At 35.7% G+C, this 15,415-nt stretch overlaps 1 protein-coding gene across 2 annotated transcripts; it reads left to right on the plus strand.

Annotated features, from left to right (window-relative positions):
• The first annotated feature begins 3,066 nt into the window (after positions 1 to 3,066).
• Positions 3,067 to 10,378, plus strand: LOC138132845 (uncharacterized). 2 transcript variants are annotated; one of them, XR_011160197.1, is made up of 5 exons: positions 3,067 to 3,498; positions 3,848 to 5,085; positions 8,000 to 8,197; positions 8,655 to 9,556; positions 9,612 to 10,378. XR_011160197.1 is itself a non-coding variant. In XM_069050517.1 (4 exons), the coding sequence occupies exons 2-4, from the start codon at positions 3,850 to 3,852 to the stop codon at positions 8,736 to 8,738; spliced, it is 1,518 nt and encodes a 505-aa protein (XP_068906618.1). In that variant the 5' UTR covers positions 3,067 to 3,498; positions 3,848 to 3,849; the 3' UTR covers positions 8,739 to 10,378. The 2 variants fall into 2 exon arrangements, 1 of the variants encoding a protein (XP_068906618.1); XM_069050517.1 differs by having other exon boundaries at positions 8,655 to 10,378.
• The last annotated feature ends 5,037 nt before the right edge of the window (positions 10,379 to 15,415 follow it).

The following is a 15,415-nucleotide window of genomic DNA, read 5'->3' on the forward strand; positions in this document are numbered from 1 at the left end:
AGATTTTTTTTTACAGAAAAATTCCTATACTTTTCTCGTACAAGCAATCATTTTGACGCAGAACTGCTGAATAGGTTTACACCTAGATATAGTTCAGTTACTACAGGGTAGGTATTTCACGAATGACAATGAGCCCGGCGGAATTGAAAATGCAACCCACAATACATTTTCAAAGTTAATGTGGCTATTTTAAATATCGTATTATTTTAAAATGAGATTATGAATCCATGATGACTCAACCATACCATAATAATGTCTCTTGTTACATCAAATTTAACGGTGCAGCCTCTCCTAGAACCTGAATTAAAGAACAATAAAAAAAACACAACGGAGGATCAATTTAGTTGTCTTCGTCACAATTTGTTAATTTTTTTCCCCAAACATATTCTCCAAGGAGAAACTTGACGGCAAAAAATGTGAGGTTATGTATTTGCAAGAAATGTCGAACAAACCTACTAAAAAACGACTTGCATTTTTGTGCAAGAGAGAGAAAACTACAACTTGCTCGAGCATACATTTTTTGAACGCACTATGGTTCGACAGCTCGATATCCTTTTGTAAATATTTATTGCTTTAAGTAAATAAAATACTTAGTAGAACATTCAGTATCAAATAAAATCTTAAAAACCACAACTGCCGCCAAAGTTCCTCAGTTTATGAATGCTGACATTACTGTGTTGACATTGTTTACTATTACACTTATTACATTGTTTACAGGAGCTATGTTTATGTAAGTACGGTGTGATCACGAATGACTGAATCTGTGGGTAATGATGAAATTTGGCAAATTCGAAATTTATCATCAAATGTTCATTTTTGTAATAACATAACCGGCATAACCAAAAATGTTTTTTTCTACTTTGGGTCTATACGAAAGCTATTACGACACGCACTTTGCGTGCTATAATAGAAATTTGCGTATCGAAACAGATTAGTACAATTTACTTTTTCAAGGTTGGTATGACGAAAATGAAATGTCAAAATAAACGTCAAAACAAAACATATTTTAATTTAAGTTGTTGTTTTTGTGGAATATACAATTGTTGCAAACATTAAACGTGTCTGGGACACTTAGACTAATCCTTGGTAAATTGGTGTCCACAACACTTTGGTGAAAATTGCTTTCACCGCGAACTATTGTGCTTTTATTCGTGTCGTCAAATGGCGGCATTTGAATCTTCCAAACAATGACACGACAAAATTCCCCAAATTTGAAAAATTGTTAATTTTCGCTTAAAAATGGTTTAAAAGGTGCAAAGTAGAAAAAATAGTGTATGATATCTCGTTTATAACGCATTTTGTAGCACTTACTCCTTTATAGCACTCCTCGCAAGCTCCTCTTGCCCTAAACCCGTGCGTGCTACAAAATGCTTCTTGACTCGTATCATAATAATATACTATTAATGTCGTCTCAAGTTAATTTACGAGAGAAAAAACAACAATGCTTGTCAATTGTTTCATTGCCAACAGACTCAGTCATTGTTGATCACGCTGTAAAACAGTTAATGGTCATCCAACTAATAATAATTCAGTTTTCTTTTGGTGGAATTTTCTTTTTTATTTTCATATAACCTTGCAGTATTTGATAAGTAAAATATCAGGTTTTAAAAAGCAGTACCTATTTTATGAATGTGTTTTGTCACCGATGAGAGTTTTCATCAGCGAATGTACTTTATTTGAGTTGGTTTAAACTCACTTTGCCCTGGTATTTGACCGAGTGCTGGGACACAGGTAAAGTACGCGCAGGTATAACTCCGTACGGTGATAGATTGCACGTTTTTAAATTCTAGTTCCAAAACATAAAGCAGTGAAAAATATTAAACTTTCCATCTCAATTGTTTCACGTTATGTAGAAAACCATTGTATCCCTGCAGATTAATTCCCGCCAAACCGGTTTCTGTGTCTGTCTTCTGTCAAAAAACGTGCAATCTACCAGAGTACGGAGTATACCTCCCCCTGCTCCGCGTAGGCTGAGCCAACGCTTTCACTTTTTTTGACCTAATTCTAACATCACAATATTTACAATTGTTTAATCACAAGACTAAACAACTAGCATGCTATGGAAAAGACACACTAATTACTGCGTCTTTGACCAAATTTGTGTCTAGATTAGATTACATACAAGAATTAAACTAATTACATACAGTGCGTTCGTAAAGTTCTGAATAAATTCGATAACACTGTAAGTATTAATTTCTGAGAAAAATACTTGAACAGGTCAACTTTGTTTTTAAAAAGTGCATATTGTTCAGAACTTTGCTTATATTGACAGTTTGTCATCTCCTAATAATGACGTCATCATTATTTTTTTTAAATGACAACCCCCATTTTTTTCTTATTTTTCTGGTACGCCTTCGTACTAGCTAAACGATCAATGAAAAAAATTGACACCTTACATAACAATTTTTTTGAAAAATGACAAGTTTTACTACAAAAAATTTAATTTAATTTTTAACATATTTTTTTTTTCAATAGATTTAGTTACAATGGAAGGTTTATTTTAATAGACCAAACAATTTAGAACGATTTGGGTAGAGAATTCGCACTGAAACGGAACAAATAAGCCCTGACATTATTGAGCGCAGTGTACAAAGTGTGGGTGAGTGCCAAATAGTTGGCGGGAGGCAATTTCAAGATTTGCGTTAAATTTTATTGTTAACCTGAGATGTTTGTTTGAGGTCAATTAAAATTTTTACATTAAAAATTAAGTTAAATTTTTTAAGTAAAATGTATCATTTTCTCAAAAAAATTGTTATGTAAGGTCTAAATTTTTTTCATTAGTCGTTTAAATACTAAGAAGTTCTACCAGAAAAAGATGAAAAAAGTGAGGGTTGTCATTTAAAAAAATTATTGATGACGTCATTATTAGGAGACGACAAGCTGTCAACTTAAATAACGTACTGTACAACATGCACTTTTTAAAAACAAAGTTGACCTCTTCGCGGATTTTTCTCAGAAATTAATACTTACAACTTTATCGAATTTATTCCGAACTTTACGAACCGTATAAACTAAATAAAAAATAACATATGTGAACATATCTAAACAATTATTAAAGTATGTTCTAAGAAGAGTTTAAATAACGTGAAAAGCCTGTGATAACTATTTTTAAACCGTTAACAATAAAATTTCAAAAAATTTGCCGACGGTATTTTTGATTAAGTTGAATTGAATCGGTATGACCTACTTCAAACGATTCTATTTATCTTGAAAATTGTGGAAGCAGTACAGTTTAATTTATATTGGTGATAGATAAATTCTTGATTAGATACATTAGATTAACATATAAATTTAATACACAGTAGATATAAATTTTTATTTATCGTGAGCCATACTTGAGAAGGTACGAATGTATTTTTGCATTCATCACAGACTTGACATTTATCGCTTAGTGTGATTGTTTCTGAAGTTGTTAACTTAGTGTTGTGGGAAATGTGATTCGTCGTATGATGTGTGATAACTGATAAGTGATTCTACATCTATTTATATTTTTTTCCAGTAAGTTTTTATATTATGTTGTAAAATTAAGCTGATTAGCAAAAATCACATATCGATATTTACATTTCACGCTTAATGCATTATACATTTACCGCCTCGTCAACAGGAAAGTGAATAAAGGATACTGTATTACGAGTATATCAATCTTGAAAACGAGCAAGGTGATAGATAAATTTAATCTAGAGAGTTGCAAAATACGCAACAAATATAATAATATTTGGTTCTTGCCACGTTTTAATAAAGATTACGAGAGTTTCATAATATCTCAAAGTTTTCCTGAAAAAATATGTTGCTCTAATCTGTTAGAATATTATTTTATTAAAAAAACTAAATTGTTCATTTCTTGCAGTTATGTGTAATGAAGAATGTTTGAAAAACATGATACAAGATTGGAAATTCACAATCCCATTAATTGTTTATGCAAGTTTGACAACGGTTGCCACATTTGTGTTGGGTTTATGGGTTTACCAATTAAGAAAACGCACAAATTATGTTGAATGTTCTGATGCTTCAGATGACAGTGTGAGAAATTGCACTGAGCGCGTAAGCAACATGTGTTACGAAATTGAAGACATTACGATTGAAAAATCAATGTTACGTCGAACTCATTCGACTCCTTTGGAACCAAGTCGTCCAAAAGTAGAAAGTATATATGATGGGATCACAAGTACCTCAGTTTCACAGAAGAAAACCAAAGAATCATTTTCAAAGAAGTACATTGATGCTTGCGCAACTTATTCGCATGAAAATGATGATATTGGTACAGTGTTTGGTCATCAATATGAAACGATCCTGGAGCAAGTAGCCAACACCTTGACGGATGTCTATAAGGACAATTCAAGAATACAAGATGTCGACATTTACAATACTTTTTTAAAAGAATTGATAACGAAAATAAAAGATATAGGCTCCGAAATTGAAGACATTCCGCCTGAAGCAACAACTTTACGTAAAATTCATTCGACTCCTTTGAAGTCAAGGCGTCCAAATGTGGAAAGTATATATGATGGGATCACAAGTACCTCAGTTTCACATAAGAAAAACAACGAATCATCTTCAAAGAAGAACATTGATATTTGCGCAATTCATGCGCATGAAGATGATGGTACAGTGTTTAGTCATCAGTACGAAACGATCCTCGATCAAACTGCCAACACTTTGACCAATGTTCATAAAGGCAATTCAAGAATGCAAGCTGTCGACATTTGCAATTATTTTATGACGCAGTTGAAAAGGAAAATAAAAGAGAAAGATGCAAAAATGTACGATTCTATACAAAATTACACCGTTATTAGTAAACATGTTTATGAAGTTATCGGGGAAAAAGTACGACCCCAATCAACAGAAACAGAATTTGATTCAGACGACACCTACGCAGAATATCTAGGACCTTCAAAAAAGCACAGGTCGTATATATTAGAGGGGAATTCGGAAACGAGTAGTTCGTTTGGTTCAGCCGATCACCTGAAATATTTTAAAGAGGAGAAAGATGACGTCAGGATTAGTGCCAGTACTCCTTATTTGTCGCCCAAAAGTTTTAGGCCGAAGAGTAATTGTCCAGAGAATTTGAGGTCGCTTTGGCAGCAGGTGAGTTACTTATGCTCGTCATATGTCATCCAACATGCAACACCAAGACACTTATTACTTTTCTAATGACATTTTACTTAGGGCCGGTTTCACCAACGCCAGTTAAAGTTAAATGTAGGTTAAAATGTTTCATTACCTTAGTTACCTATTGTTATAACAATGTTTTCCGTATATTTTAATCTGTAGTGAAATTTAACTCACGTTGGTGAAACCGGCCCTTAGACACATAACGAAATTAAATTACATCAATTCCTATGGGGCCTCTGCACACAAGGCATGGCTTCAGTTAAAAAGTTTAGGTTTAGTTTTCGTAAATTATCCCCAAATTTTTGATACCTACTCCGTGTTTAGAGGAACTGGAATTGAACACCGACCTGTACTTTTTACTAGAGAATAACTCAGAGAAGACACAAACAATCTGAAATCTCTACATATTTACTGTTAGAAACTGATGCTTTGAACTCATTGAATAGTTCCCTTATGCAAATTTGGGTTGACTCACAGAAGATTGACATTGTAAAGTCAAGTCAAATGTAAGGTGATTTTATAAATCGTTGTGGTGACGTTAACAATCTTAAGCAACGTCGCTGAGAGAAGACATTTACAATTTGCTCAAAAACAGTGTTTTGACTTGAAACGCAACATGATTTTGAAAAGGAAAGAAAACTAAATTTAAAAATATTGTTTTCTTTAACAAGCACCTTAAAATCTGAACTGATAGTTTATAATAAATAATTTCGCTAATTTCGCAAGTTCGATTATAATAGTATATTATGATACAAGTTTATAAGGAAGCCTTTAAATTACGCGCGACGAGTTTAAGAGCACGACGCGTAGCGGAGTGCTTTTAACGTCGCAAGTGCTTTAAAGCCCTTATAAACGTGTATCATACGCTATTTTTTATTATACTTGGACTACAATCTGAAAATTATAACAAAAAAGTAAACTGAAATACCTTTTCCGAAGATAATATGTGTCATTAATCGTTGATATAGAAATGGTTAATTGTTGTTGTTTCGTTGCTATCATAAATTGTCTATTTATCATTGTTCAAAATGTAGGTGAATTTGTTGTTATCTAAGCAACCCTTAAAGCTTTAGTGTTTTAAAGGCCCTTTTTCGCACGCATTTTAGTATCAAAAACAGGGATTATGATTCAGGTATAATAAAAAATATATATTTACATTAAATGCGCAGAAAATTCTGTAATCTAGTTTGTGACCAGATAATCTGCTATTTCAGTGTGTTTGTTTGTGACTAATGCAGACGTTTATATATACATGAGTCATCTCAGATAAAAAAAAATATTACACCTTAAATGTAGGTAGTGTATACATCAGTGTACAAAGTGTTCAAAAAGAAAACAAATCAGGGCAGGCGTTGTAAATTATCGGTCATGTCGTAGGGTAATCGTATTCAAATAAATGTTCAATGCAGGGGCGTAGACAATTTGTGGTCTCATACGATACTTTATAATAAATCATACCTCATGAATTTTACATGTTGAAATTATAATTGTACATTTTATTATTATTATCTGAGAATGGAGAAAATTAATAAAATAAACAAGAGCAACATTTTACATTTGTAAGAACGGATAATTTACCAGCTTTATTACCAAACGCGACGCCACTAGTAACCAGATTTTGCAGTGAACTGTCAAAGAAAAAAAAAGCAACGGTGTCGTCGTTAACCTTAAAAAGCTATCTTAGTTCTCGACACGAATGAAACACTTCCCACCTTGGTATGTAATCTACTATTACCAAGGCATAGTCGACGTGAGCTAATGCTCGAGACAGGAATGAAACACATTCGCAGCGAGGTTTGTATACTATTTTATTCGGCATCATTACATTTTTAGCAAATAAACAATTAATTTGATGCAGTACAAATGCCAGTATACAGGTGTCCCAGAGTTGCGAAAAAGCTCCATAACTTGTTTGTTATTAAAGATAACAACTTTTTTTTTTTACTACACATTCAGAAAATATTGCCGTATATACAGGGTCTCTCAGAACTGGCGGACCAAAATAATACGGTGAATTCATCATCTTCTGGGAATAATAGGAAAAATCTATCTTAAATAGCGATTAGGAAAGAAGCAATTTAAACTGACCAATTCTGTTGTTCATGTTAAGTTACTTAATAATTAATTAATTAATAATGATTTTTTGAGAGGGAGGCAACAAATAAAACGACGTGTATAGCAAGTATATTATGTGTATGATTAAGCCAAGACAAACGTTTTGATAAAGCAAAAGATGAGGTAGCATACTTTTCTTGTTGATCACTTTGTATATTGTATAGACTGAATTGACAATTTGTGATCTGTGGAAATCCTGGAAATGAGTTACAGCATACGTATTTTTAGATTTATTTATTTTATTGATAGAAGCGAAAGATACCTTCGCTAGGTGATTTTTTTTAAATATTAATTAATTTAAATAGATTACGTCTGTGTCTGTCACGAGATCTCGAGTGGTAATTACTTACTTCCTAGCAGATTTATTTAGCCTTTTTTGAAATGCTTAATTTTGTCTGCACTGTCACCAAATCTGAGAGATTAGAATGATATTAGAAGATTAACTAAAGAAATGAAGCTTCTTTGAATAAATGTCATAGTAATTAAAAGAGTGATGAATGTTAAATGTTTGGGAGAAAAAATTACAATAATCTGAAACGAACGTTTCGGTCGTTTGAAATACAAAAAAAAATAACTGAAGCAATGCTGGCGATACTGACAATAGAGGGTGTCAATTCCTGAAAAACTGTATTTATCAAAATTATGTACCACAACCAGAGAGGAGTAGAAAGAATGATTCCATATTTAAATTAGAGTTCAGATTATTTTGTTACAAGTCTGATATTTTTTAAATCATAAATAATTGAAAACCAATAAGTGTGTGTTTTTGCAGAACATAAAACAAAAAAATATTGAGGGAAAGTTCAGCAAACTTTATGTACCAAACAACAAAAATGAAAAGGATCAAGTGGAAGTTTCTCCCGAAAATTATGTTGAGAGGGCATATTTAACGGTGATACCAATAAGTGAAGAATCGTCAACTCAATCCGTGAAGGAACAATACTTTGAAACATTTTCAGTAAAGAATGAGGTAAGGTTTAAAACTTCGAGAATTAAGTTAATTTTTTATTTTTCCTTGCAAACAAATCCTACGTACATAGTTTATTATTATTAGCAAAAGTAATCATTAAAGTAGCTACACGTATCAGCGATGTCTTATTTTATTTACACTTTTTATTGAGATAAAATTGATTCTTAACCCACATTTAAACTTAAATATCTGTCTGATTTTACAGATAACATTTGTAAACGTACATATGTATGATTTATCTATCACGTGATTATCATCTTAACTCTAAAAAATTCTACTGGTAGATTTCAAGTAGAATTTATGAATTTAGGACAAACTTATATAACATAGTCCATAAAAAAAAGTTGCAATTTGTGTACGTCCTCGTTGTAATAAAATATGAGGTACTGATTTAATTGTCTTTTGACATATTTCACAGAAGAAATACCGTCAATTAATGCAAATTTTGAATTTTTAGAAGGAAAAGAAGTCGCCGCCTCCAGTGCCTCCAAAAAAGTTCAGAATAAGAACTACTTCCTCAGAAGATGAAAAGCTTTTGTGATATAATTAGGATTTTGGATTTGTTTTTGCGAACACGTTTTTCTTATAACGTTACTAAAGAAATACTCGTATGGTGGAACAGAATAGAAGAATTGTCATCGATGTTGTCAAGTATATTTAATGGAGGAGATATCGAATATCTAACAAGCTCAATTATGAAGAAATTTTCTCATGGATATGAAGTAATCACCAATTAGGACCGAAGAGAAAGTTATTTTTGAAAAAGTGTGATAAAATAGTATTTTACAGTAGGAGTCCGTTAGGATAGCCTTTACTGAAGAGCCAGGGAGTTTGTGAGACGAGCTCGAAGAACGAGTCGAATAATATTGGCGAGGCAACAAAGGCCCTAACGGACGTGTATTGTACAATTTTTGTACAGTTTTTGTAATATTTTTACGATTCGTTCACAATTATTTTTTTTTAATATATTTTTTCAAAGTCATCGAAAAAACCGAATGATTAATAAGTGTGCAAGGACGTCGTCATGTGAACTGTTGCTTATGAAAAAAGTTCCAAAGTTATTTGTTAAATTTGTTCAACGTTTAACCTTCCGTTAAAAATAAAGCAATGGAGTCAATACAAAATTGCGAACGAAATATTGCCAAAGATGTCCGGATGGGCGCAGAGCAAGCCAGCTCATCGTTGTTGGCTGCGAAATGGCGATAAAGCTGAATTCGTGGAGTGGCGACAAGAATATGAAGAGTGTTAATGAACAAGTGATCCTTGCGTATGTTCAGGAGTTGTCACAATCCTTTACGCCGTCTTCGTTTTGGACCATTGTATCGATAAAGAAATAAAGGAAAAAAGTGGCATTTCTCAGTAAGTGCTGACTTGATTCATATATTGTAATGAATAATGGAAATGGTTTTATCAGTCGCGAATGCTACGTTGAAGATTCTGTGGAGAAAAAGTTAACAGTCGATCCAAGGGGTTAGTGTATCATCATCTTCGATCTGATCTACATCTGCTGGTGGCATACAGATTTCTAATAATTCAGGGTGCCCCACAATAGTAAATACCTGTTAATGGACTGCAGCCGTTAAGAGGTTTATATGGTAACAAACAGTACGAAAAGCAACCTTTCGCAACTAGATATTACAAAAATACTATTACGGCATCATTGTGGTCGGTGTGGTTGTGAGCGGTGCTGTTGAGAATGTTATAAAAGGAGAGTAGTGGACAATTTTGCTTTACTCCCTCGCACTAAGCGAAAAAATTTATTATTTTTTTAAACAAACGAACTTTTTTACAGTACAATGTTACTGTTTCTTTTTGTATAATTATTATATAAAACGAGAAAGAATATTTATTATATAGGGTGTATTTTAAATAAGTTTTGTATCATAAATACTAGAGTACAAAGTATAGAAAATAAACTAGGCAAAATTCATTTTTTGAATTTTTTATAAATATATGTAGTTTAAAATTTGTAATGAAATGTTTTAGATATACACATTAAATGTAATGTTTCAAGTACCTGTAACATTTTCAATTTATCTAGTGTTTAAGAATACGGGGGAGGATTGGGGCAATTATTTTGCTTTCCAAGAAAAATTGTGGAATTCCCTATTCATTTTTGCCTAGTTTATTACATACATAAATTGTCAAAGAGCATACGGTTAAATAAACTTTTTAAAAACATTTATAAATAATACTGAATTATCAAATTTTTAACTCGGTTATTGAAATGAATGAAAGCATATATTTTTTAATTATAAAATTTATATGCATGATAATATGTTATCGAGTATGTTATGCATAATATACAACGTGTTGCACGTAAGAGTACGAGCTTGACGAAGTCTAAACGCAACACAAAATACATTTTACAATGGGAATTAGATTCATGAATCATTATAAATTGTGGTTTTGGACACCCCTAAAACTGAAACGATAAATGAGATTTTTTAATTTTGTAGTCCTATATGTACGTTTCCCACTAAATTTCAGAGGGCGTGGTTAATGTTATATTTTTACTATTTAGAAAATGACACCCACAAAGTAAAGTTGCTCTTATTGTTACTACAGATTGCACATTTTTGCAAATTTGCATAATTACACCTCTCTCTCTCTCTCTCTCAATCATAAAGCATTGTAAACTTTATTGAGGTACTTATCTACTCCCTTGTTATTTTGCCGGTACACAACGTACCAGTGGGATCATTTTTTAATTAAATTACAAACAGATGTTATGCGTTTCGCAAAATTCGAATATTGGGAAAAAACCGTGGGAATAAATAGTTATTTTTGTATTAAGTGCGCAAAATGATGTTTTTTGTTGGGGCATGAGAATGAGTTTTTGGTCGAGACCGCCAGGTCGAGACTTCAAACTCATTCGAATGCGCCAACAAAACAATCATCTTTCGCACGAAATACAAACACTATTTTTTCTACAACCGCATTTTAAAATTTTTGAATTTTTAAATTTTTGTAAAATTTTCCTTGGATGCTAAAATATTTGTCAAAAAGTTTCCTTGGGTGCTAAAATAGAACTATTTTAGCAACCAAGGAAACTTTTTGACAAATATTTTTTCACTATCAAAAATGACATACTTTGCGACTTGATAACGATGCATAAATGTCACGTTTTTTTGACGGTTGTAGAAAAAATATAAAATCGAATTTTTGGTTATTTTAGACATGTTCAGGTCAGGCAGTTAAAAATTAAAATAGACGTTTCATACATGTGCCTTAAAAATAAAAGTAGCTATCTAGTCCATTTTACCTAAAATCCGGGTCCTAATTATTACTTTGTTTTCAGTTTCGAGTTTTAAGATTAGTAAAGGATTGTTCTTTGAAACCAAAATAACGCGAATCAGTTACAAAGTAGAAAAAAAAAACAATTAAAGACGCCACAATTGAAATGAATTTATCATCTGGCGCCCGTGAGTGGCGACAGGCGATAGTGGAAATAAAATAATGCAGTGCAGAATGCAGATAACGCACACACATTTTAATTCAAATAATTATTATTATTCGACTTCGGTTGGGTTTTTATTTTCATTTTTCAAACAAACCGGGTACAGATTTTTTGCACGTGTCCAGAGAGGCTGTGAGAACAGTCGGATCCGAACGTGAGAAGCAGAGAATTTGCAAATATTTATTAGGTACCCATGATTTACATTGTTTTCAATCCAGCATCTGGGCATTCGATCACAAAACTACTATCGTCTCTCGACTTAGTTTACTTTACCTAGGGCCAGTTTACTGAAGCGAAATTAAATTAATCGTAATCAAATGCGAAATTAACTGAACACATGATCCACTTTTTGTCAAAAAATGATTTTTTCTTCAAACGTCCGTAAATTATGACTTTATCCTGTTGCATTGATAATGCTAAAGTGTCATTGTCATGGCATCTAACGAGCTGACGAGCGGCAGATAAAGTTATTATCTCCGCTGAGGGCGTCCGTGAAGTTATTATCTCCGCTGATGAGCGGCAGTAAAGTAAACTAGCTAAATCATTTGAAATTCCTACCAGGTTTCTTAACATGTCTTAAATAATTTGTTATGAAGGTTTGAAGAAAAAATAGTATATATGTTATTCGGAGCAAAAATGGTTTTATGTACTTTGGCTGGTTTGTCTGCCTCACTGCGTTCGGCAGCCAATCTGCCAGCCGCAGCACATAAAACTTCATTTTTGCTCCTCATAACATAATATACTATTTTCCAGCATCAATTATGAAAATGATCCTATTATATTTAAGGATATTTTACTTGGGGTATTACATGGATTTTATCCAGCGCACGTAAAATTTGAAATATACTCTTCAACCAGAAATATTTTTGTCCTGAAATTATGCTCCAATTAATGTATTCTAGTGCATTTTTTAACGTTGGGTTACAAATCTACAATTTAAAATCTCCTAATCTCTGTCTGGACGAACTTTATCTATCTTTGTAAGTTTTAGCGCTACAATAATAAAACTCGATAAATATTGTTAAAGAAACATTTTTACCAATGCAAGTTTTGTACACCTAATGCTTGTGTTCTTATGTAACGGGTGTTTTTTTAAATTTGGCGTCGAAGTAAGCGTTGAACTGTCGATTGTGAACGCACTATACAGGTTACGGATCACGGATCAGCTGTTCAAATCTTACGTTTTTACACGAGTGGTGCGCTCTCAATCGACTCTCCAACGCCTACTTCGACGCCAAATTTTAAAAAACACCCTTTATTATATTTTCGTTACAAAATATATTTTCTATTTTTAATGAGGATAATAATAAAATATAATACAAATGTATTGTTAATTTATGGTTTAAACCATATTTCGTCTTTTCGACGCCAGTAACCGGACTTGAGGTCGAGCGACGAATACACCGTAGCGGTCCCGAAATCGCGTAACACCTCCTGCATCCGCGGCAGGGGTGCTGCCTCGTCCTTGGTTAACAGGTTCAAATGTCTACAGTCCATGCAAAACTGCACCGTTCAGTCCTTCTTTTTCATCAACACCATCGGCCAATAATAATCACTGTTTTACCCCAGTTGCTAGCATTTCATTCACGCACTCGTAGGGTCACGCTTTTTGTCCTCTGACAGGTGGTAGGGTTAGATGTGGAAGGGTTTTTCCTAAATTAGTCTAATAATGTGGGTCACGACGCGCACTGTCGCGGTAGCACCTTGTTCATTTAATACACTCGCGAACAATGTCTCGGAAGCCACGAGCGAATGAGGGCGGAAACCCGTGGCTGGGTACTACAGTCTCTGACACGTCGGTCTTGGCGCTCCATGGTCGTTCCCGGTTCCAGTAGATGGTGTGACGGCTGGTGACTCCGTGGCGGACGCACTCCAAGGTGAAGTCCATACTGGCCCTGGAGTCCCGCAGCCATTGAAGCCCGTCGCGGAGTTCGTCCACGATCAAGAACGTGACGTTCTCATAGGTTTAATCTCTGCTGCGCAGGCTGGAGTTGAGGGAGCTGGCTATGTCCAGGATTTGTTTAGAAAATCTGCCGGGGCAGAAAAAGACGACCAGAGACGAAATTACACATCACTCTAGAGTCCAAGATAGCGTGGAACGTCCGCTGGCCAATGCTAACCTTGATTCTGGGAAGGGCGCTAGTTGTCGGACAAAATTGAGGCTCGAATCGCGACGGAGATTTGCTGTCGCTCCTGCGCCAGTTTTCCGGCTTCCTGGTGGGCCGCGAATACGAGAGAACTTCCTTGGCGGCGCGCTTGAGATCCACCACCCGCTGTGGGCACTGGGCGACCAGGGTCGCACGCTTGTGGGGGCATCTGGTTGATCAACTCTTTGACCAACCTCGCTTCTGACGCGTCCGGAAACAGTCGCCGATACAGGGCAGTCTTTCTTGCGAAGATAACCTCCACTGATTCTTCCCACCTGAGCGTAACCCTTCTTAACTCTTCGTAGACCTCCGCGAAGTTGGCATCCGCTCCGAATTCTTCCCGGAGTCGCTCCTCCAAGTCCGAAATACATCTGTATCGAGTTAGGAAAAATTCGTTAGCGTTTGTGGCTCGGCCCTGCAGTTGCCTATGACCTAGGCGGACCTTCACCCGCTCCAGCAACGAGGCGTTCTGGGGCGCGGCGAAGAACTCCCGGACTTCGGCCATGAATGCTTCCGGGTCCTCGTCGGGATCGCCACCGAACGTCGGTAGGTACTCCTTGCCTCGGAGCACGACCGTGGGGATGATACTCGCAACCGACGCCGTGTCAGTAGCGATGGCCTTATCGCTAAGGACTGAACCTGCCGGGGTCCTGTCGGTGGCGATGGCTAGGGGTTCCTTCTCCATACTTGTCGATTCTATTAGACGGGAGCGAGCTCGTGTTGTCACTCCGGTTGCGGAGATCAGCTAAAAAAAGAAGTCTTCGACGGCTTGTCAAAAGAAGGTCCCACGTTGGGCGCCAATTTGTTACCACCAGGACTGCTTGTGTCTGAAATCTGACCATTGTCGGTTCCGGTGACGAGTGGGATGTCTGCTTATATCGAAGTGATTCCAATAAGAACCGATTGTACGAGTAGACGGGCGACCTGATTGCCGCGTTCAGAGAGGTCGGCGCACTGGTAAGGGTTGCACTGTCTCTGATGTTTTGGAAACAAACGAAAAAGCGGGTAGGGGTAGCCAGGCTTAACTAAGCCTGACTGTTTTCGGCAAGAGCTGCATATTTACGGATAAGTGGGGACCAATAGCGACAACAGAATGAGCGGGGGAGGTTCTTTAGGAGAGCACCCTTACGGTCCACGGTTGACCGAGCACCGTGACCGAAAAACACAAAATCAAAGCAGGCACGGTGCTTTCGCCGACTCTGTACGCAATTTTCACTGCCGACATCCCCAAATCCGACGGAACAAAGATCGCGTTGTCTGAAGACGACACTGCAATACTCATGCGCTCGTGGTCCCCAGAACTCGCGACTCAGCGGCTCCAAAGCGCTGTAGAAAATCTGGAAACATGGTTTCGCTTATGGCGAATCGACGTGAATCCAGACAAGAGCAGTGCAATTCTCTTTACCCGGTGACTTCACTGACCGGCCGGCGAAATCGTCATTTTCGACCGAGCCATCCCGTGGAAAACCGAAGTAAAATACCTCGGAATCGCGAAAACTCGCGCTCAGATTGTTTGTGGAAAACTTAATTCGCTGGTTTGGGGGCGAAGCAAGTTGTCCACAAAGAACAAAATAACAATCTACCGAACGATAATTAGATTGGCAATGATAT

The sequence above is a fragment of the Tenebrio molitor genome, chromosome 6 (genome assembly GCF_963966145.1).
Source record: "Tenebrio molitor chromosome 6, icTenMoli1.1, whole genome shotgun sequence".
Lineage (NCBI taxonomy): Eukaryota > Metazoa > Arthropoda > Insecta > Coleoptera > Tenebrionidae > Tenebrio > Tenebrio molitor.